The sequence below is a fragment of the Lepisma saccharinum genome, chromosome 20 (assembly GCF_977018435.1).
Source record: "Lepisma saccharinum chromosome 20, izLepSacc3.1, whole genome shotgun sequence".
In the NCBI taxonomy this organism is placed as follows: Eukaryota; Metazoa; Arthropoda; class Insecta; order Zygentoma; family Lepismatidae; genus Lepisma; species Lepisma saccharinum.
In genome coordinates this window covers 25,390,366-25,414,356 of record NC_139248.1, presented here as the reverse complement: position 1 = coordinate 25,414,356, position 23,991 = coordinate 25,390,366, and the positions used below count along the sequence as shown (strand labels likewise).

The following is a 23,991-nucleotide window of genomic DNA, read 5'->3' as shown; positions in this document are numbered from 1 at the left end:
AGCGGCAACGTGACCGATTTGAGATCGGGTGGGCTTCGAGCCTGCTTCGGCTGTGCTCGGAACTGGAATGTCTAGATTTTGTATAAAACTGCATGATTTTCTTAAGCCTGGTCGAGTAGACAGGCGATTAGCTGGAGCGAGTAGGATAATGCGAGGCACTCTCCTTGTGTAAACAACTCGGGAAAGCACTGGAGCCAGTACAAAACATTCTTTTGTGTTTTCTGCAGTTGGTGGATTATCCTAAGTGAGATGATTTTGATGTTCTTTCTTTTCTTAACATAATAAAAACGTGTCTTACAACCTAAGGCGTCGTGCTTTGTGCTCCGCCTGAGGATGAATTGTATGATGAAACTGATGAACGGACACCCACAAAGAGCATCCATGCCGGGATTCGAACTCCCGGATGTGCTAACCACTTCATCACGGAGGCCAGTGCTAATGCACATGAATATCAATCCAAGTTAGCCATTTGGAATCATTGGGAAAGTCGTGTAGTTAGTAAAATGTGTACTTTTAGCATTTTTGATACAATTAAAGCTATTTACAGCCAATGCATATTACTCATATTGAACCGGAACGACGAATTTGTGAATTTACTACAGGACTTTTCAAACATCCGCAGATAAGGCTAATACAGTTTCTTGTTCATATCTATCATAGTTATCCTGAAATATACGTATGTCAGTTTTCACGCAGCTTACTAGTTTCCAGATTTGCTTCATTCTGTTAACTGTACACTCCTCTTATTCATAGTTGCGAACTCTCTCTCCGGATCCGAGCATGCATGTGAAAAAGAACTGAATCACTCCGCCACGCCACGGGGGGCAGCTTTTCTGATTGTAGTTTCTCATTCGAGTATTTGCAATGAACATAATTGTCAGCGATGTTTTCTCAATCCTTACATCGTTATTGAAAACATCCGAGAGGCAAAAATACGACATTAAGGAATTAAAAAGACTAAAGAAACTAACTCTTAAATGTTAATAATTAGAAAGATTATAAGTGAACTTTCCCGCCTCGGTTAGCGGTAATAATTATGCTTTGTAATCGACGGGTCACGAGTTCGATCCACTGTTAGGGACATTTAATTAAGTGGCTCGGATTCCACTATAGGCTGTAGGTTTTGTCCCGATTAGCCTTTGTGCAACTAAACATTGCAATTTAGTGCAAAAATCAGCAAGCTTGGGCAGTTTTATTCCTTGTAAGCCTAGGTCTTCATGTTAATAAATTATTATTTATGACGTTGGAAAATAATTTATGCCGAGTGGCCAATTTCTATTCCATGGAGAAGAATCAGATGTGAAACATATATAAAACTATTGGTAGTTATTTTCACTACTAATCACATCTGCCCAGTGCGAGAGCTGCAACTGTATCCATTGATTTATGTCAATGATATTGATAGTCAATGCTTTTGTCTCCTAGGTGAATTTGCACTGAAAATATGTTTGTTCTCTCAGTGTTACCTTCACAACACAATTGGTAACATCCTCCAACTTATAAAAATTAATTTTTAACACTCGTTCCAAAAATAGTGACATGATTTACATAGGATAATAATTGTTATCATTTAACTTCGTAGGCATCGTATTATCATCGTTTGACCCTCCAACAACCAAACAGCAATCCCACAGCCACTGAACACATCCACCTACCAGATAGGCAGCAGAGTATCTGCAAATTTTTTTTGGCAAGTTTGGAGACTTGTGATTTAACAATTACTTAGTACGTATTAAATAATCAATGTCCGTTGTTGATCCATACAGATCTGCAGCTGCCACCTCCAACCACGATTTTACGTACAACACGTTGTAATAATCTTGCGATCTTATAAAAGCAGGAAATGTACTTGAACATTGCAATGGCCTTGCCCTAAGGGAAGTTTTATAATGGAAAATATTACGTAAGATAGCTTCTACTTCTTTAATTTTCGATCGAAAGGCGTCTACCGTACTATAAAAATCTGGGGGCTACAGGGAGCTTAGATCTGTTGTTGGGGTTTCATCCCCCCTAACCTCCTTGTAGCACCGTCCCTGGCTGTATGTATTTCGTCCAATGAGTACAAGCTAGCAAAACTGTGAATTTCAACAAGTTTGTAGATAATTCTGCAGCTGTTCATAAAAACAGACGTATTTTATTAGTTTCTTGCTGTAGTTCATTTTCCCATTTCAGCAAAAAAGTATTCACACTCTTTGCATACGATGAGTAAATGGGGGGGGGGGGAGAGAGAAGTTGCCCCTTAATAGCCTCACTTAGAAATTTAGTGCAGAGGAATCTAATAACAGTTCTTAAACAACATTATGCTTTTATAGAAATACAAGTATATACTATTTTCAAACTTACGAAAGTTCCAAGTAACTACGTAAGGAAAGGGTAGTGTATTACTTCCTATGTAATTGGACTCTCCCACTAGCAAATTTCTTATTAACACCTCCACATATTTTATTCTTTAGTTGTATTATCTGTATGTGTCTGCAGAATAAATTGCCCATATATTGCACATGAATAAATTATGTGTAGTTCTTTTGAATTTGCGGTACTAAACCACGTTTATACGTACATTAGTCTTTGAACGGCAGAGATGGAAAATAAAACGCCAGCAGAGAACAATGGTGCCACTGAAGTTGAAATTCATCTAATAAAGTGATTTCAGGTACGTCGGGACACACACGACCCTGTTTTGTTCCCATCAATGTAATAAAAACAGTGAGATGGAATGAAGACTTTATTTCGCAGCTGAACTCTTATCAAGGCCCTTGCTCCCCATAATCGGAGGATCTGAGCACGCCTAAAATTCCTTATACAGAAATAGTGTTATTTGTCGTATATCCAGAAAGTTGATTGATTTGCTTTATTTTAATTCGCTTTTTGTGCCACTTTTGGCCAATTTGCGAAGAAGGGAATAAGTGATGATATGATGAAATTGATGAATGGACACTCACAAACATCCGCGGCCAAGCCGGAATTCGAACCCGGGACCCCTGGCGTCGTAGCGCGATGTGCTAACCACTCCCCCACGGTGGCCGGCCCCAGAAAGTTGAAAGTGAATGAAATTTTTATGGTGTGTTTTGTATGGTCATTATCAATAGTAAGTCTGTCATATTATTCAACTAAATAATGTCTTTTGAAGAGAAAAAAACAACATATAATTAATGTATTTTATTTTACATAAGACCTATGCCTAAAAGTATTTTTGTATATGATGACAAAGAACTATCTTATGTTGTGACCTCCTTGGTTCTGACTGTAAAATATATATATATATATATGTAATTGGTGATAAAATAACTTAGTAAAGTATTAAGTAAATATATTTTATCCCCCTACTTACAAATCATGAAAGGAGCCAAATTCGAAATTAAGTTGAACGGACGTTGAAAATGTTTAAAAATAGCACTATTTCCATAACACATCATCAAGTATTTTTTACCATTGACCCTCAGAAATATCTCAAACTGACAATGAACGTTCATTGAACTTATTTATGATCGACAGCTAAAAAGTTATTCATTTGCGTGGCTGGTTGATAATCCACCACCAGATAGAATTTACACAATATTTACCTAAAAACTTTGAGTAAAGTCACCTTCCCCCTAAAAAAAATCCCTTGGTAATGAACTTTTGTGTTCTCACAAAAAAAAAGTTATAATTTGGCACAATTTTTCTTTTTGCAGGCAAACCTTTTGTAAAGGTGTACTTGAGTCTGTGCAACCAGCCCTTCCCATTTGTGAACAATATACTGGGGAAATCCCCCGTTCTTCACTGTTGTCATTGCACTACAACCCCATCGTGATTTAGTATTAGGATATAGCGTAGTGAAGAACTGTTTACAAGCATCGCCCAAACCATTGATTCTCCCCCAAAACCTTTCCCTGCATTCTTTTTTCTTTTCCTAGCTCTCAGCATGCGGTTTTCTTGGAAGACTGGCTGATTGTGAAAGAAAAAAGGGACGGCGGATGATTGTGGAGGGGGGCGGGGTTGAGCGCGAGCGGTACAGAGGGGGAAACGGCTAGCGCGACCAGCTGAGAAAAGTCGAAGTTAAAATTTACATACATTGCTCTGTACGTCGACAAACTACAGATATTCTAAAGAAAATTATGTAAGATCAGTTTCATTTCTTTGCTGTAGAAGAACAGTTGAAGCTTTCTTGCGCTTTAAAATGTTGATTTAAGTTATTACATACAATTGGCGAGCAAGTGAATTTTACGAAATTGAGATCAGGAAAACTACGTAATAAATAATATATTTAAAAAAAGGCTGCGCGACATAACTAACTTCATATTTGATCTTTAACTCAGTAAAATTTAAATGCCACACACTTGACTGTTCGAGCACAGAAGGTCGATGCAAGAACCTATTTTTTAGGTATCATCACCAGCGGTGATACGGGCTCTTAAGCCTTGTTTCCATGATATGAAAAACTCAATATGGTGACCAAGGCAGAAATTTATTTTATAAACTAAACGTAACGTTTCAACCTTCTAGCAAGGTCTTCTTCAGACTCTGCACCAAGTACAAATGTAACAAGGTACAAAAACAGGACAATATATATATATACACAAACATTACTCCCCTCCAGACTATTAGAAAGTTGTTCTGGAACATTCTAGCCGGTGGCTTTCCCTTGTCAACTGTACTTTCACCTAAAAGGCTAAACATATTTTCTTTCATCTAGAATTAGTTGAACTCTTTATCTCACGCTCTTTTTCCTTCTTCTCTCCTCTTTCTCTCTTGTCCTTTCCACTCTTTCTAACACCTTCTTCCATTCTTTGCTTATCTTCAGTCCCCCATTCCAGTTCATTGTGTCTTCTTCACCTTTCTTCTCTATTTCCTTGGTCACTAAATTAATTAAATAAATTACCAATGTACACTCCATTGACATGCCCGCGGAGAAACAAGTGGGGCCAACCCAAAGAAAAAGCAAAAGTGCAGATAATTATCGACCGATCCTCGTATGTAGAATGATTTCCCCAAGCTTCCATTCTTTGGCATTTTGGATTTGAGTTGTCCTAACATTGGGGGACATTCCTACAAAAAATAATTTCTGTAGTATTTAATTCCTGGTTGGAGCAAACTTTTAGCTAATTCCACCCTATGTTATTTCTTTGGAATCAGCCAGACATCCCGTAAAATACGGGAACGTCCCGTTTTTCGTTAAAGCGCCCCGTTGTCCCGACAAAAGTCTTCGGGACAGCCTTTTGTTCCTTATTTCAACGATATGAACCGTTGAGTCAACCTTGCCTAACTATTTTCTGTTTTCACTCGTATTGGAGAAGTTTAACCCACTGTGTACATATTCCATAACAAGAAACTCTTAGATGCATTGCAGAGAATCTAATTATGAGGGCGACTAAACTCTGCTGACTTGGTGTTCTGCGCACACAACGAAACTCCTCAGGCAATTAGATGTCACAATGAGTGATAATACTAGAAAATTGCATTATAAAAGTTAACGTCATTTAGTATGAAAAGCACCTTAAATACAAGTTTCCTTACCCTAATTTTCTCATAGAAGATATAAGCAGTAGTCAAGCTTCAATACGAGGTATAACACGTTCCGTTAGAAGAAATACGTATTGTGCATCGTATCCTTGAAAAATAAGTGTCCCGTCCTTTTTCATGAAATATCTGGAAACCCTAGAATAGTAGAGACATAAAAGTTGTAGTTTAATTGGTAACCATAGCCTAAAAACTAATAATCGGAAGTTGTGTTGTCGCTGCTAACTGCAGTAATATAATAATTACCATTGAATAATAATAATTATTATTATTTAAAAATTATAATTAATAAATAATAATTAATAAATTATTATTATTGAACATATCTGTAACATTCTTACATATAGTTTATTGACTTTTCTAGTTGTGGGAATGAGACTGCAACTTCTTTTCCTCATCTCTATGGTCCAACATGGAGGAGCAGTACTTAACTACATCTCGTCTATTACTACAAAAGCAGATCGGAATTTTGAAAAAAACATTGAAGCCGTAATCAGAGAATACTTCTGGAGCGACTATTGCGTAGTTGTGATTGAAGATGCCGACTCCCCTTTGCAAAATGGAAGTGGCTACACATTTCAAAACGGGTCCGTGGCATGGATTCAAGCCTCTCGTGTACTCGAAATCAATGTCGAGGACAATTTGTTCATTAGGAATATGGATTTGGGTTGTAGACATTTTGTAATAGCAACTCTAGAAATTGGTACAATCACTAAAAACCTCTACAGTGCGATTCGGCGTGCATTTCAAAGGGAAATCAGGAAATATCTGATTGTTTTGGCAGAAGGTCACGAACATCTAGTTCATGGAATCGACAGAGACTTTTTGAAATTCTCTCCTTATACGTTCATCTTAACAAGAGAGCAAATTGATGAGATGCGTGAAGTATTCACATACAAACTATACACATTTGAGGTGGCCAATAATTTATATCCAGGAAAGTTGCTGACTGTGGCAACTTGGAAGGAGAAGCTGTCGGATCGTTTTGAGGTCGAAGACAAACTGGATAACCTGGGTGGGTTGTCCATGGGCTTGGGATTCGTGGATCACAGTCACGTGACCATAGTGCAAGGAGATCTAATTGAAGGAAGGGATTTCAGGGTAGCTCGCGAAGTTGCAATTAAACACAACTTCACCTGGAATGTCAAAATTGACAATTATGGTTTCGGTGCAGTGTTAGAAAACGGTTCATCAGTTGGTGTGGTTGGGTCTGTCTTCAAGGGAGAAGTGCATGCTGGGATACCTTGCGCCTACATCACAGAATTTCATAATGTCATCATGGAACTGTCTGTAGACTATGCACAATCAGGCATAACGTTTCTCACCCCGAAGCCAAGACTCAGAGAAAACCTATCGTCCGTCTTGAATCCGTTTACGACGTCAATGTGGATCGCCATTTTCTTTTACTGTCTTGCCATGTCCGTCGTTCTTTACGTTTTACACTGGATTATATTGAAGCTCCTTTCTGTTCAGGAGAGAGCCGAGGATTCTAGCTACATTTATCAGCTGATGAATTCTGTCAGTATTCTCGTGGGTCTGAGTGTTGCAGAGCCAACTCTGTCTTCAGTGAGAATGATGATTATTTGGCTGTCCATTGCATCTATGTTGTTGATCACTGCTTACAATTGCAACCTCATATCGTTCTTGACCTCTCCTCTATTCGAGAAAGCAATAGACACCTTGGAGGACTTTGCAGACTCAGGACTGAGATACGGGATTCGGGACTTGTCCTGGGTTGCCGTCTTCTACGGCACCAATGACGAACATATTAAGAAAATTGAGGACAGATATTTCGAAATGACGGATTTAGACGAGGTTCTGCGCCTTGTGAGAGACCACAAGATGGCTATGTTGGTGGAAAGGTACTACTATAAGCACATCTGCACCATAGACCTTCCCGAGAGCATTCTCAGCGAACTGTACCTCATGAAAGATGATGTCATGAACTTCCATGTGAGTGTCATGTACGAAAGAGCTTCTCCTGTTGCTGAAAAGTTCAACGGCGTTATTATGTGGCTCCGTGATTCCGGTGTTGTTGTTCAATGGGACAAGGAGACGTTTCGTGAGTTCATGGACAGAAAACTCTTCCTTCCCTTCACATTCAGAGATCAAGACACGGGAAAGCCACGGCCGATAAAGCTCTTGCACGTTGCTGGTGCATTCTTACTGCTGATGGCTGGTGAGGTAGTGTCAGTTCTTGTGTTTCTCTTTGAGTGGTTGAACCGGAAACGATTTGGAGAAGACACGAGGGCAAAGGAGCAAAGTCGTAATTGTCGAAGGTTGAAAACGCTTGAAGCAATGCTAAATGCACAACTACAGAGTTAAGCGTTCGGGGAGTCTTAACATCGGACTTTAGGAACACGCGTCCAACCTGTACGGCATCACAGCACAAACTGACGCTGCCGAAGGAATTATGGGTACCCAGAATTCCCTCAGTCGCGCGTGATTGGCTACGGTTTCTGGTATCAGATATCACGTGAGGACACCTGCTTGATACATGCTTCATTAACAAAAGTAACGCAAACTGGTTGTGTGATAAATCTTGCCTATCCTCAAGGGTTAATTAAAAACGAGTGCAAAATTAAGAGCAATACACGTGTCATAAGTTTGAGTGATGTAGGAGGATAAGCCTAGATGTTAACTGTTTAAATTGATTCTTAACTCAAATACGTGTGACGACTCCTCTGTATTAATATCTAGTTTTGTGCTTGTATTTGTCGAATTCCTACAGCCTTGCAAACTGTCAAGAAGTGAATTCGACGAAGATGGTGGTTCTGGTTGTGCTCGGTTAATTCTTTTCTTGTAGCATCAAAGACGGTGGAGAACAAGACTCCTCAACCGGCCTCCAGAAGCATCCTATGCAGCAGTCTAGTTGTTTAGCAGTAGCCCAACAGATGTCTCTGTTAAGCGTTGTTCTTCCTTCGTGCAAATACATTGCTAATAAATCTTCGAGAAGAATGGATGAATGGACTCGTTCTCGTCCGGAAGTCCTGTTATTGTAAGGCATTTGTTTCGAGCTGTTTTGAAACACGTTTCAAGCAAAAGAAACATGAAATTGTCAATCTGCCATGCGTGTTAACATACGACGTAAGTAAGCGCAGCAATGGCGATATTAACCACCTCTCCCGTAGACACCATTTGAAGAAAAAAGTGTACAAACCAATCACATTTATAAGGTTAGATAGAGCCAATCGTAAGCAGCCTACTTTGGACTACTTGGAAGTAGTTTTGCGCTTGACGAGAAATGAAAGCACTGCACATGTGATACCCTTCGATATATGGGGTATTCGATAATCGAGGTGTCTTGTTCTCTTCATCGTCTTTGGGTAGCACCGCATCACCACAGACATAACAATAAGTGTTCAATAGCTGATTTCTTCACTGCCAATAGCCATAAGGGGGACAATTTCCCATTCAATTTGTGTCAGCCCATAAACAGCTTCAGATACCCTAGAAAAATCTCTTCCTTATGGCTGGTAATAGACCAATGACGTCACACTGCTATAATTTTTTTGTGATATGATCAGAACGCTACAGGTTGAAGGAATAAATTCATTAAACATAGCTATTATCTATTGTTTATTTTCAAAATATTTTGTTGATCCATTGTAGAATCATATTGTACAGTATGAAGCAAAAATGTGTTGTACAGACGTAATGAAATTAGCCTTGGCGTATCGCAGTTTTCTGTGCCCTCCGCAAATAAAACATTGGTGGCTCCTATGTGACAAAAGTTATCGAAAATACTGTAGCGCATATACTATTGATAATGTCAGAGGAGGACGCACGTACAATAGTTAGCTAGTTCCCTCCCCAATAGTTGTACAAGAAATAAAATTGTACCCCACCACTTTTTTGGTCATCGACTTATGTATCAGTGTAGTAGCTTCTTGAAAATAAATCAGGATGGTCTCAATCTCTGATAAACTGGAAATATTTTCTAGACGTCAACGCAGTGGCGCAATCAGGACTCTTTCTTGGAGGAGGGGAGGGGGACGCTTTATGCAGCCATGTATGTAGTGCATGATCTTTCGCATTTGTTGCCTGATACAAGAAAACAATTAGGTTTTAAATACATAGACAGATATTGAAAAAAAAATACCGTCTTGTGAGGAACTGTTTAATTGTTCAGGTTTGTAGTTTGCGGTGGATGGGGCTTCAGCCACAATGGCCATCTTCTTGGCTGCACCAGCTCAAGATTCAAGGGAAAGTGGCTGACATTCACCCTACTAATAGTGGCTAATATATTTAAGCAAACTTACTATTTCAGTTGTGGAGGTTGAACTGGACCTCCAATATTGATCCAAGATCACAAGGTCAATGGAACATATTTGTGTGGCGTCATGAGTCCAAACAAATATAGCACGTGCTTTTTTCCTATCCCGAGCCTCTGAATTTTCCATCGGAAGGGTTAGCTTTAAGAATTGTGACAGCAGTTATGAAGCAAAATTGTGAAGCGCATCCTACATCAATGTAAAGATGAGATTTCGAAGAATGCGTCTATAACACATACCTTACACATGAGAATGTAAAGAATAAATGAAGTAGAAAATCGAGCAAAGAGAAAGCTTCTAACGACGTCCGACTCGGAATTACAGGCAATGGTTTACCATCATCCATAGCGGCAACGTGACCGATTTGAGATCGGGTGGGCTTCGAGCCTGCTTCGGCTGTGCTCGGAACTGGAATGTCTAGATTTTGTATAAAACTGCATGATTTTCTTAAGCCTGGTCGAGTAGACAGGCGATTAGCTGGAGCGAGTAGGATAATGCGAGGCACTCTCCTTGTGTAAACAACTCGGGAAAGCACTGGAGCCAGTACTCGCTCCAGTAGTCAGGACAGTCGAGTGGCTGTCTAAGGAGGACAGCGACTCAACCGAGTTGCTTTCTTCCCCCATCGATGTTTTCACTCGCGCGTAAATTCGACGGACACGCGGTCAATGTAAACACTTTTTGAGGAGAGTATACAGTCTGTGCTGTGGTAGTGTTGTGAGTTTGTTCATTATTAAAACAAAAAGTCAACCATGAATAGGAGGTGATTCAAGAGTATTCAAACAAAATAAACTACGGGCGTATGAGGCCATAAGTGCTATTTGGTGTAGGATAAGTAAAATTGAAAATAAAATAAAAATACGTTCTACGTACAACCCAGAACAATTGAAAATAGAAAAATCAAGGAAATTAATTTTCTTTGACACGTCCTCGTGCATTATTGTATTTATTTCTCGTAAAGAAAACTTGTAAACTGTATCAGAGCTTTTTTTAATCGCCAACGACGTCCATGGGTTAATTCTGTCAAAATAGCACCAAACAGCTGCAGCTACTATCCCACTTTGCTAGAATCTAGTAGAAAGTGTGTGAACAGTTACTCGCCATAGAAGGGTCGAGTCGAGCAGAGAGGCCAGTAACTCGTCCCAGTAACTCTCCCGCTCACTCGACCAATGTAAACCAGCCTTTACTTCGGTTATTCTTATAGTGCAGGAGGCCTTAGAAAACGGCTGTTCGTAAACTACAGCCAACTCAGCGCAGATCTTACGAGTGGATTACGCAGACGTCACACGAAACGTCATGTCGACGTCACTAGCCAAGCTGTTCCACGCTGCAGTTTACGAACAGCATGGATTATGGCGTGGTGGATCGTCTCGTCTGCTTGACACTTTTGAGCATGTTTAAAAGCAGTTGACTTTCTTTGGAAGTAGTGTTAGGTGTAAATGGCACTAAATCTCACTTCTATATAAAGCTCGGCTATATTAATATAAATTAATAGAATATTTTGACAAGATTTAGAAATTGACAAAAAATAACCGAAGAAAAATTATCATACGTATGCCTACACATCAAAAATAATTATTTTGTAGTATTTTATTGGTTGGTGAATTTAGTTTAGTATACCGTGTGTTAACACCAACTAATAACGTTGAATTATGATAAATGAAATGGTTTCAAAAATATTTATTTCATTACAGTTCAGATCAAAATCTACTTTTCATTGTTTTATACTTTTTTCTCTTCGGATACCAGTTTTTGCATATTTTTCCCATATATATACATCTACGGAAAGAATGATAATATAATATTAACTACATCTTTTCGTTCAGCTGCCTTTCTGACTTACGAAGGCATCAAATAAATGATTGCCGGCCATTGAAAGCTGTCGCGTCGTGCTTTCTGCTAGTTTTCGTCTGCAGTCAGCCAACTCAGTCGCATCGAGAACGGCTTACAAATCTTACGAGCCAAGTAAGCCGGATACGTCACCGTGACGTCACGGAACCGGAAGTGGGCGGAGCTAGCCGTACTTGGATTGAGTTTACGTACAGATGTAGCCAGCTTCGTCTGACTTGGCTGGAGTTTACGAACAGCCGTAAAGAGCGTTTCGCGGGCTAACAGCAGACGTCGCTCGCATACTGTTGCCGATACTCTCGTGTCGTCTGCTCCTCAGCCGAACAAACAGGCCGAGGTAGCAAGAGGCAGAGGTCACTCACCCTTCCAGAAGGGTGCAACGAGCTAGCTGTGGCAACCGGGCTCGCTCATTCGCGGACCTGATTGGTTCTCGCAGACGCACTCCCATATTGTCGTCTGCTGCAAGCCCGCGAAGCGATCTTTGTAAGGCCTCCTGCACCATTCTCCGAAATCTCATCTTTATATTGATGTACGATACACGTCACAATTTTGTTTCATAACTGCTGTCACAATAATTAAAGCTACCCTTCCGATAGAAATGTCAATGGATTTGAAAAGGTAAAAAACTTGTTTTCACTTTGTTTAGAGTCAACACGTGCTCCGTCGTCTGCTGGGACGTCACCGCTAATACGGTCCATTGGAATCTACTACGAAAAGTAGCCACGGATTCCAGTCTTGAGAGGGAGGTAGGTAATAAAGTGTCAATGGGACTCTATTCAACTTGAGTTTGCACACATATATAAGTGTAGTGAATTCTTACAGTTCAAATTGAAAAATAAATTGCACTATTGAAGAGAAACAACAAAACAAAATCACTGTACTACTGTATAAACGGTAATGAACATGCAGTGCACGTTACCGTAAAAATTACCGTATTTTATGCGTGATCCTATAATACAAGCCAAAAGCAATTCCTCTCACAATAGTAGTTAAGCTACCAGTATATGGAAAAAGGCGTTTAAGTAAGTACACTGTAACACACAAAATCACATTCACATGTAACAACATGACTTGTTTGGAAGTAATCCATACTCTTCAGCGATGCCATTTCTTCCTCACGCTTCTTTCAAATTCTCTTAGAACTTCTACTTTTTCTCTAAGGTTAAGCTATAGCTATTGTCCAGTCTTACGGCGGGCGGCCTACATGCTGGCAAGGGAAGTGGGGAGCGGGGAATACGAAACAAACGAACCAAGCAACATCGGTGGCGCCGAGAGTTACGACGTTGTGGAAGAAGGCGCTGTGCGCACCTTGTTCTACAGGCGGCTGTATCCCCAGCATGTGGGCCGCCCGCAGTAAGTCCACACAAGGGCTATAGTGTACCCGTCACGGTTGGACATGCGAACAACACACCGTGACTTATCAGTAGACCTCGGATTCGAATTCGAATTAAAAACAGTCTACTTTAACCTTTTTTTCCTTTAAAGGTATGTAAGAAATAATAAGTTATGTCAGCATTTCGTTAAAAAACGCAACAACTGATGAAGTTCTATAGTGCCTAAAAAAAACTATTTTGCTTGTTAGAACCTATTTTAGGTTTATGTGCCTAAATGAAGCCTTTTTAAAAGTTTTTATATATTTTTAAAGGTTTTACAGGATTTGTATGTCACGCAGATGCATTTGCTTTGTTTGGTCACGAAAAAATTAAATGACGAACGTGTTTGAAACGTACTCTCTGACGATTTCCCTTCCTCCAAGTCCATGGTGATTTTTCAAAGCTCAAAACAAAACAAAATGTATGGTGCCACTGATACCTGCACAATTCAAAGTGGTCTGATCTGTGTGGTCTTGCTCACTTTCGCGTCACTTCGGTGCTTTGTGGCATTCACGCCTTGCAAACTAACATTTCAGCATTGAAGTTAGCACCACTGACTATGTTTTTGTTGAAAGATTATTTTCAGCATATAAGATGATCCTCACAGACACAATTGCGGAGTTTGACTGTGGATATCATGAAAAAAGATTGTTGCCTAACTATACGGCGAAGAGTGGATTTTAATAACAAATTTCCAATGGTAAGTTCTTCCATCGCCGTAGGGTTAGGCAACACACACAACGTTATGCACCCATTTTCATTGCTGGTGACTATACCTAATCAGTATTATTTAGGAATTTTGAACTATTTTAAGTTTTTTTGAGCATACTTCAGGATTTTTCGAACCTAATTTAAAATTTTTAAGACCTTTTTTAGGATTTTTAGAACCTATTTTAGGATTTTAGAGCCTACCCTAAAAGCACACTTTTAGAACCTAAAAATCCGAAGTCTACTTATCACACCTGACAACTGAGGGCAGATAGGAAGACGTATAATCTGTCCCGGGAATCTCTGGAGCAAATAGTAACTCGAGAGGGCTCAACCAATAAACACGTGCGTAAGAACGGGATTGCGTGTAGGGGGACAAGCGACTACACCTTCCAGCCTTTGGTCCACCATTGAGTATAATCATTGACTACTGTGTGTTCAAGGACAAACGCAAAAGAGGTGGGCAATTATTTGTTATTGAGGAGAAAGTGGAGGTTGCGTACCAGCAAACAGAACCTTTCTCTTCCCTTCGGCTGTCTGGATAGCTGCATTCGAATTATCCAAATAAAAGGTTCGAAAATTCGAATTACATATGAACTTTTAACATTGTTATCAATAGGAATTTCAAGGGAAATAAACTTCTGTTCGGATGACGGAATAATTCGAATAATCGAGTTCGAATTAAAAACAGTCTACTGTAATTGTTTTTTGCTTTGCAAGGTTCATTTTCTTAAACATTAGATGAAAGATGGCAGAGGAGGTGAAACTATGTATTCCGTGCATGTTATTTAAGTGCACTGTCAATTTATTGCATTAAATATTGTAGGGAAATTGCGAGTAAGATTGTTGCAAGTTCGTTAGGAAAGATCAGAATTTCGTTCATTACAACATTAGCCAGGATTATGCGATGAAAAATCTATTGCAAGCACTGAGTAGTATTTTGAGTGACGAAGTTCTAAGACTGAATGCTGATTCCATGATCGATTTACCCAATTGTAGCAATTATAATGGTTAGTCAGTGAAAAACAGGCCACCTCGTCGGTGTGCAGATGCCGCGGCTCCACGCAACTTCTCCCACTTGAAGGGGGTTCCGTTGTCGCCCGGTAGATGGCAGTCGCGTCGCAAGATTGTGTGAAGCAGTGCGAGTGTGAGACGTGTGAAGTGCAGACGTCAGGGACTTGCCGTCCTGTATATCTTGGAGGCCAGTAAGGCAGAGCAGCGAACTGTCGTGCGTTTCCTGGTGGCGGAAGACGCTACTACGCGAGACATTCACCGTCGAATGAGGGCAGTGTATGGGAAACATTGTTTATCTCTGTGGCGGGTGAAGGAGTGGAGTCGGATGTTTCGCGAAGGAAGAACGTCACTGCAGGACGATACACGACTTGGATTGATTTAGTTTATTTTACTTCGCGTTTTGTGCCTCTTGGCTAATTTGCGAAGATGGGAATGAGTGATGAAATGATGAAATTGATGAATGGACATTAACAAACAACCAAGCCCGAGCGGGATTCGAACCCGGAACCCTTGGCGTCGCAGCGCGATGTGCTAACCACTCGGCCACAGGGTCCGGCATACGACCTGGATCATCTGCCACTGTCGCAAGAGATGACCTCATCCAGCGTGTGAATGACATAATTCAACAGGATCGACGGTGTACAGTGGAGCACCTTGCACAAACCACAGGGGCCTCCATGATAGCCGGACGGCAAGTTTCTGAACGTCAGCACTTCCCACAGCTTACACTCGCACTGCTTCACACAAGCCTGCGATGCGACTGTCATCTACCGGGTGACAACGGAACCCTCTTCCAGTAGCAGCAAGAGTTTCGTGGAGCCACGGCATCTACATGTCGAGATATAGGACTACAAGGTGACCTGTTTTCCACTGACTGACCCTTACAAGAAAAAAAATGTTTGTAAGTACTATTGGCTACTTAGCAAGTATATATCGACAGGCAATTGTCATGTTTTTTTACCCCTCCATATGCAATGGAGTAATGGAAGCATTCTAAGAAATGTGAATATGAAATACGAGTATGTATTACAATGACCAAGGATATTATTGGCACAATGTGGCTGATGCTAACTTGACAGTGTCAAATGCTTGTGGTTCGGTAAAACCACCAGTGAGAGCGTTGTTATTGTCCGAGTAACGTGTTCCATAAAACTTTCCTTTGTCTGGCCAGTGAAGTTAAAAAAAAACGTAAACTTTTACATTAACATCACTTCAGACATGTGATCCTTGGGTTGACATTTACTTACCTGGGGGGATTCGAATTCCTTTATCAGAAAACGTCAACGGAAATTATTTTAAAATTTGCGTTGAATTTCTCAGTGGTATTATGGAATGCAAGTAAGTGATTCAAGTATATGTGTATTTTAAAATACTGTTCTGTTGTATTGCAATTAAAATTAATACGAGTAAATATGAACATACTGACTAATAAATGCTATTTGGTGTTCATAGATACCTGCGAGAGGTAGAGAAATGACATTAAAAACAAAACACAAATAGAGGCGTGTGTAGATCCTCTGATTAAGGGGGGGGCAAAAGCCTTGATGAAAGTTCAGTTGGAAAAAAGAAAAACTTTATTCCATCTTATTGTTTTATTGCAGATGCGTATACAGTGTGTCTCCGGACCCACCGAAAATCACTCCAGTTTCCTTGGCCCAAAAGTTCTCTGTTCGCCTTCCCTTTTATTTACATTCTCTATGGTTCAGACTAATTTACATATAAATATGATTTCGTACAGCAGATTCAAAACAACTGCACATAATTCATTCATTTCCAAAGTGTGACCAATTTCTTCTGCGACCACATAGGTGTAACACAGCTAGGCTAATGAATAAAATGCGCGAGTCTTAATAACAAGTAATTTGCTGGAAAACCGAGCGAGATAGTCCAATTATATAGGAAATAAACCCGCCGTATTTGCTTGGAACTTTTGTCGGATTGAAAATACTTTATTTTTTAAAGAGAATAATATTATTTAATAACGGTAATAAGATTTCTCTACACTAAATTTCTAAGTGAGAGTATTAAGAGGGGCAACTGCCCCCTTGCCCCCCATGTGCGTACGCATCCCTGATTTTGGATCATGATCAGGACCCACTTAAAGTGTCACCACCTATAGACCAGTGTAAATAGCCAGTCCTTCCACGCTGTTCTCTCTCTCTCTCTCTCTCTCTCTCTCCCTGTGTGTGTGTGTACATGTGTTTACGTATTGTGGACTATGCATATGTTACGTTATTGACACCAGAAACGTATGTTTTCCATTCTATTTACACACTGAATGCATCATACTTTTGCATTTGTATTTTTGTTATTTAACGTCGCTTTTCTGCCACTTTTGTCTGATCGTGACGATGTGAATGAGAGACCATTAAATGAAATCGATGAAGGGACATTCACAAGTAATACCCATGCCCTCACCAGGCATCGAACCCGGAAACTCTAGTTTCGAGTTCGAAAGCCTATCACTTAACAATTTCCACAAGATAATTTGCAAATATGTAAAAACAGAGTTCAAATGATTAAGGAAATAAATAAGCAGTTCTTAAGATTTTCATTTCTTTGACTCGTTGATACAATAATGTGTAGCATCAGCAGAACCTCTTTTTTCTTAAGTACATTTTTAAAAATTCTTTAAGACAATAGGCACAAGGAAACTGCATTCACAACTAGACAAATCTTCCTGGTTTTCTGCTGAACCAAGTAATGACTCATAGTACGTGTAAGAATGTTTTGAAAATTTGTACCGATCAAAATTTGAAGTACTGGTTGTAAAGGTATATTTTATTGCGGTTTTACGAGATAAATATTATTCTCAGTATCAATATCAATTACAGTGGTGTGTTGTTTTTGTTATTATATTTGAAGCGCGTGCTTCATTTTTACAACGTTGTTATAAAAAATACTATTGTGTTGACGATTCTCTGCATGCAGAGTAACATTAAGTAAAATTGACAACTTTGTTAAGAATTAACAACACATTTAAGTTGTTGCTACAATAAGCTGTTGTTGGTCCTCTCTCTCTAACCCAGTGCGCCCTATCCAATGTACGTAAATATTATTCTCATCTATCTTGTAAACAAGTTTCTTTTATCTTTCTGCAATCTATGCAAAGGAGCCAACTTATATAAATTTGGGAGGGCAAGGTTGGCATAAACAATATTAAATATACTGTGTATATATATACACACACACACGCACACTCACACACAATCTGTTCATGCACGTGACTTTGTCGGAGGTGCCAGTTAGTACCTTGCCCACCCCACCCTCTAAAGTCGGCGTTAAGAATTTATGTGATCCAAATCATTCCTTTCGAAACGAGAAGTGAAAGTCACTCACTCTCCCAATAACAATGCTTAAATCAAAACTGGGGGGAAAAGGGCGCAAGGTGCCAGAACTAAGGGGGCAAGGACAATTTACTTTCCCTTGGTAGATAAGGTTTAGCATAGTGCGGGAGCAAAATTTGCAAAAGGTGTGTGTCTGGGGGGGGGGATGCCACCCTCGCCCCTAATCGCCGACACTGTAAGCAACTGATTCGCTCTATTACTGCCTCTATTAGAAGTTCTAATGGTGCCGTGCTGTTAGCGAACGTGCTCGCATCGAACACGTGCTCTTAGAACGGAAGGATTTGCAGGTGCGTGCTGTTAGCGAACACGCAAACTTGTCCTGTCTTATTCGTCCTTGAATCTGGTCAGCATGCAAGTGTTGCCAGTGATAAGCCAACTTGCGTGGAGAAACACCTCAGTGGCTGGTGCCTATTGACCTGACCTGACTCACCCCTGATCATTCTTCAATCGGGTCTTCCTTGTCGCACGACAGTTTTGCTACCTTGTGTTCTGACATCAGACAAGGAATGCCTACGAGGTTAGGTTAGGCCTGTTAGGTTAGGTTCCATGAGCATAAATACAATTAAAAATTATTATTTAGTCTACCTAAACATAGCTAGCCTAACCTAACAACGTAGGCATTCAGCCATGTTCCAAATTAGGCAGGGAGAACTTGGGGTCTCTAGCGGTAAGGAAGAAGACTTACATGAACATCGACACCCGATCTAATGTGATCTTCCGATGTCGTTATTGCAGCTTACTTTGAAAGGGTCAAGCTTTTTTTTTATTTTTTATTTTTTATAAGGGGAGTCAATGTTTAAGTGTCTTCAGTTCATCTTGCATATCTGCTATGCATTAGGACGGATGGTGCTTTTGGTGTGTTTCTGCGTTAACACTTTATGCACATATAAGCTAATCGGGACTGGAACCGCTGCGTCCTCCACCGGGTGTCGAACCTCGAACTCCCTTGATTACAAGGAGGCGACGTTACTACTACGCCAAACTGAGAAATGACGTCACATTTCTTTAGTTCGTGTACTTTTAGGTGGAGGGCGCGATTAGCCCCATACCCCCTATAAACACGTAACTTGATCTTACATCATAAATCTAACTAACCGTTGTTGATCTTCAATTACATTGTACATTTCTTCTTTGGACTGAAGTATCTGCAAACACAAAAGTAATATCGTTTGTAAATACAATGCCCAATAATATTTACTTAATATAGAGTACAACGTTATGTAAACGTTAATGGAACTGAAAGAAAGGTTAGCAGTAATTATTGTCAATTAATCATAAACTGATATCCATATCGGTAATTACACAGTTTTCGTAGAGTCCAGAAATTGTTCGACCGTTGTGGATGAAATATTGAAATTTTGATGTTGGTAAGTTTCAAGTGATCAAATCTAATTAATATCGTATTTGGAATAATGCGAAGATACAACTTGAGTGTCATTGTAAAGATAATGAACTTTTTGAAGTTCGACTTTTCTGTCGATGGTGAAACATGTGAAAAAACCTCAAGTAAAGATATTCCATAAAACATTTTCGACGTGAAGGATTACTTAATTTTTCTGAAGCATGTATAGTTAATATGTCCCATTTTCTTATTCGTATTTGGACGACGACTTGCCATTATATATATATGTATGTTTGTATGTATGTATGTGTATGTGTACACACACACACATATATATATATATATATATATATATATATATAATACATACACACACATACATACATACATACAAATGTGGTGTTTGTTATTTTTCGACTTTGAAATTGTTTCAAGGGTTCTAAAACACTTTGTAAATGCATTCTTTGCTAATAAAATAATTTTAACTCTCGCGGACTTGATCTTGAAAATACAGCCACAAGCAGATAAAATAAAATAAACAGTAGTTGTGTAAACGCTGCCATAATCATTATAAATGTAGAAATATATATCAAATTTAATAAAATATTGATTGAAGAACAGATACGTTTTTTTCACCAGGAATCGAGTCTGCGAACCTTTGATTACAAAGTTCTATCAATGAGGCCTATTCAAATATCGTCTTGATTTGATTGGCAGGATATTCCCGAAACTATTATACCTTGCCAAACAACGCCCCCCCGATGGCAGAGTAGTAGAGTGGTTTCCTTATGATCAAGGGGTGCCCGGTTCGATACACGTGGAGGTACACAGTGTTTCGGATTACACTATAAACTGTAGGTCCAGTCCCGATTAGCCTTACTGTGCATAAAGTAGACGTGAAACACCAACTCAATCAACCTTGCGAAACTGCGTTTTTTCTCTTGTAATAGCATACTGGTCTAGTTCGCTGTACTTTTTAACACGAGTGTGTAGTGCTGATGTTTCCCGGTGTCAGGCTGGTGCAAGGAAATTACTTTCAACCAAGTAGACGATTGTTCAAGTTCAGAAGATTCAACAAAAGCCTATCTGCTGCTTTAAACGTTCGTTTCATTAGTTAGCACGCACCATGTGATCATTAGGGAACGTAACTATGTGCTAAAAAACTCAGAAATATTAATTTTTTTATGTGTCATAAATGTTGAAAATATGTGATAAAAACAGGAAAGTATGTGACAAAAATGAAAAACATTTGGTAACAAAAACAAAATATTACATGTATTTTAAACACCTGAAATCAGTTTCTAAATGCTTATCTCTTAGCGAGCTATTTTTTGGAAGACTTGCAGTGAATCACCATAGTTTTTTATCAAATTCTCCGCTGTAAATCTGTGACGATTATCTCTAAAAAGCATCTTATATTGTGAGAAAGATCGCTCCAGGTCACAAGAAACAATTCTTGCATATTTGAAGCACGAATGCCACTAACGCTGAAGTTTTCCAAAGCTTCCTCTTCCTCTATTTCAGCTTCAAAAACACGTGCAATTTGGCACAAAGTTTGAAAACCTTGGTTTTTCCCAAAAAAATTCTGTACATTTAGACATTAGCACTTGTGCGTTAAATCCAGTGGGGGTAATATTTTCCCCCAATAGGATCGTAGGCGAGGCGCCAGAAGTCTGCCAGCGAGCTGTTAAATGACAAAACAAACCTATCACTCTCGATATGAAATAGTTGCGGAGAATAAACATTTCTCCTTCGAGGATTTCGAGGTAGATGAAGTCAATGAGCGATTTTATGTATTTAAAATAAAAATTCGGAAAATATGTATTTACATACGGAAAACTGGAAAATATGTGTTTTTATGTAAAATAAAATTTGCTGTGTTGACATATAAGGCTATGATCAGAATTTTGGCAAAAACGAGGGTCTCTGTCTTATCGCAGAAAAAACATTTAATATCTAAAGTTCCGTTCACTAGTGATCATACACCACAAGCTACACAGCTCCAGAACGTAGCGCAAACGGTGCAACGATTCGATGTTGCATCGTGTAACCAACTAGATACGTAAGTGCAGAGAGAGTCAAAAAGTGTAGCGAACTGGACGGGGCTATTGGGAATATTTTTCCTTCAGATACAGCAGACTTTCTCCCAAGGATGATAATTACTTCCCTCATTGTATTTTCTACTTACAGGTCCATTTTGGGACTATGGGCAAATCTGGAGTGATCATAGTAATATACACTCTCCAGTTAGGAATTGGAATACTGTCCATCAGAACTGTGGAAATTGAAGGAAGTAACATTGAGAATATATTAAAACAGTTTGAACTTCTGCTTTTCCATAACGAAAATTGCATATCTTTAGAAGACACAGCGTCATTAAATTCATATAGTAATGTTTGGGGTTGGTATGAACAGAGGTGCGTTCATATCACTTACAACAGAATAGATAAGGCACTTGAAGCACATTTACTTCTGTTTTCTATGGACGAAGGGTACTCAAACTATGTTTTGTTCACGTCAGATGTGTTCCAAACGTTTTCATTGCTTCGTCAAGCTAGCAACGTTTCAAGACAACGCAAGACAAGGAGGTATGTTGTTGTGTGTAACGATAACGCTGAGGTAATTGAAAAACTGCTGAGTTCCGATTGGATGAAGCTTTTTCCGTACTCATATTTCGTAGTGTCAACTGGCACGTCAGGTTTTGTAATGTTGAGCCCTGTTCTTGGAGATGACCTCGTTCCAAGAGGCACAGACTTGGTGAACTTGCCAGCAAACCGAAGCTTTGAAGTAGACAAACTGTTAGATTTGAAAGGTATAACCATGAAACTCTTGTTTATGCCATATGGTCCATACACGCACGGTGACGGAACTTACTACGATGGAATAGACTACAGAATCATGCTGGAGTTCTCCAAAACACATAACTTTACATGGAGCATGGTTTTTATTGATACAGGGTGGGGGGAGGCGGAGGGGAATGACTCTGACACTTTTATTGGTACACTGAAGGACATCAAGTACCTGGTGGGTATACCAGGGAACTTCATAACTATTACGCACCTCAAGTATTTTGATTTCACTGATCCGTACCTTCAGTCGGGTGTCACCTTCCTTGTTCCCAAACCGAAGAGAAAGAGGAACATTTGGTCTATGTTTTCACCCTTTTCAGATCTTGTCTGGCTGTGTTGGTCTTGCTTTCTCTTGGTCAGCTCTTTTGCGTTGCGTTCATTAGCTTTTGTGGAACATTGCTTGCGTCCGTCAAGACAACACAAATACTTAGATTGGAGCTTGTCCCTTTTGAACTCAATTGGTGCAATAGTTGGTGCGAGCATTCCAAATCCTAAAGAGACTTCTATCAAGGTATTTATGTTATGGATATTCATCCTGTCTATAGAGCTGACCACCGCGTATAACTGCAACTTGGTTTCATTTCTGACAATACCTTTGTATGAAAGTCCTATCAACACTCTCAGTCAGCTGTTTCAGTCTGGACTCCAGTGGGGAACGGACGATATGGGCTGGACGGAAATCATGGGCGAGGCGACTGACGAGCTGGGACAGGCAATCAGCAAGAGATATATATTTCTGGAAGATCACTCTCAGTTCAACGCATTAGCCAGAAGAGGAGAAATAGCAGTCCTCACTGAGAAGCTGGATTCTGGCTACATCTGCAATGTGGACTTTCTGGATGAGGACATCTTGAAAAGCATGCATCTTATGGAGGAAAGTGCCATGGCTTTCCACGTGGCATATTCGCTTCCCAAAGGATCACCTCTCTTAGAGAAAATCAACCACTTGTTGAGTAAGCTTTTCGATTCGGGAATTATACTTTTCTGGGAAGAGATGATGGTACGTGCCTACGGAGCGAATGGGTCTTCAAAGTCCCTCAGAAGCTCGAGTGCGAGTCAGAACTCTACCCGTCCACTGTCAATGGCCGATGTTGCTGGCTGCTTTCTGTCGCTTCTCATAGGCATGAGTTTAGCTTCATCCGTGTTCTTGCTTGAGCTAATAAGAGCAAAATTTAAGAGAAGGAGATACTAGACCTTCGACCAAAAACGAATTTCACGAAAATTCAAGTAGAACACTTTTAAGATCAAATAGTGTTACTGATCACACCAAGCTGTTCGAAACTCTTTTCTGGAGGTTTTGTCCCAATAATGCATGCCATAAGGATATGCATGGGTGGTAGAAGGTAAAACGTTTCATGAGTCCAGAAAAGAAACGCATATGAAAGAGGAAGAGCGATAAATACTGGAGGTAAAAACCATTGCAACAGTGTAAGTTGTAGGTGACTGGTTCATATTTCAGCTTCACAATCCAAAGCTTGTATATTCAAGAGGTGTCGATTCGTCTCGCAAGGCGACACAGTAACTTTTTAATTTTATTACACTTATCTAGGAAGGTTCTTGCATACCTAGCGCATGAGAAATAAATGTGAAATATTTTTTTCATAAATTCAATATTGTTAACATTAAATTCATACTTTTAAGTAATGTTTTAGCGTCTTCTGCTTCAGGGCGTCACTTAGAAGAAAACTCGAATTATAGACTAGATTCTACTGTATGCTGTTACACAAACAGTGGAGATGG

At 39.6% G+C, this 23,991-nt stretch overlaps 2 protein-coding genes across 2 annotated transcripts; both read left to right on the top strand.

Moving 5' to 3' along the window:
- Positions 1 to 5,871: 5,871 nt before the first annotated feature.
- LOC146003392 (putative glutamate receptor) lies at positions 5,872 to 7,824 on the top strand. Its single transcript, XM_083141674.1, has one exon. It carries the CDS (start codon positions 5,872 to 5,874, stop codon positions 7,822 to 7,824), a length of 1,953 nt encoding a protein of 650 aa, XP_082997800.1.
- A 14,284-nt stretch (positions 7,825 to 22,108) lies between these two features.
- On the top strand, positions 22,109 to 23,443 carry LOC146003391 (ionotropic receptor 93a-like). Its single transcript, XM_083141673.1, has one exon. It carries the CDS (start codon positions 22,109 to 22,111, stop codon positions 23,441 to 23,443), a length of 1,335 nt encoding a protein of 444 aa, XP_082997799.1.
- Positions 23,444 to 23,991: the final 548 nt, after the last annotated feature.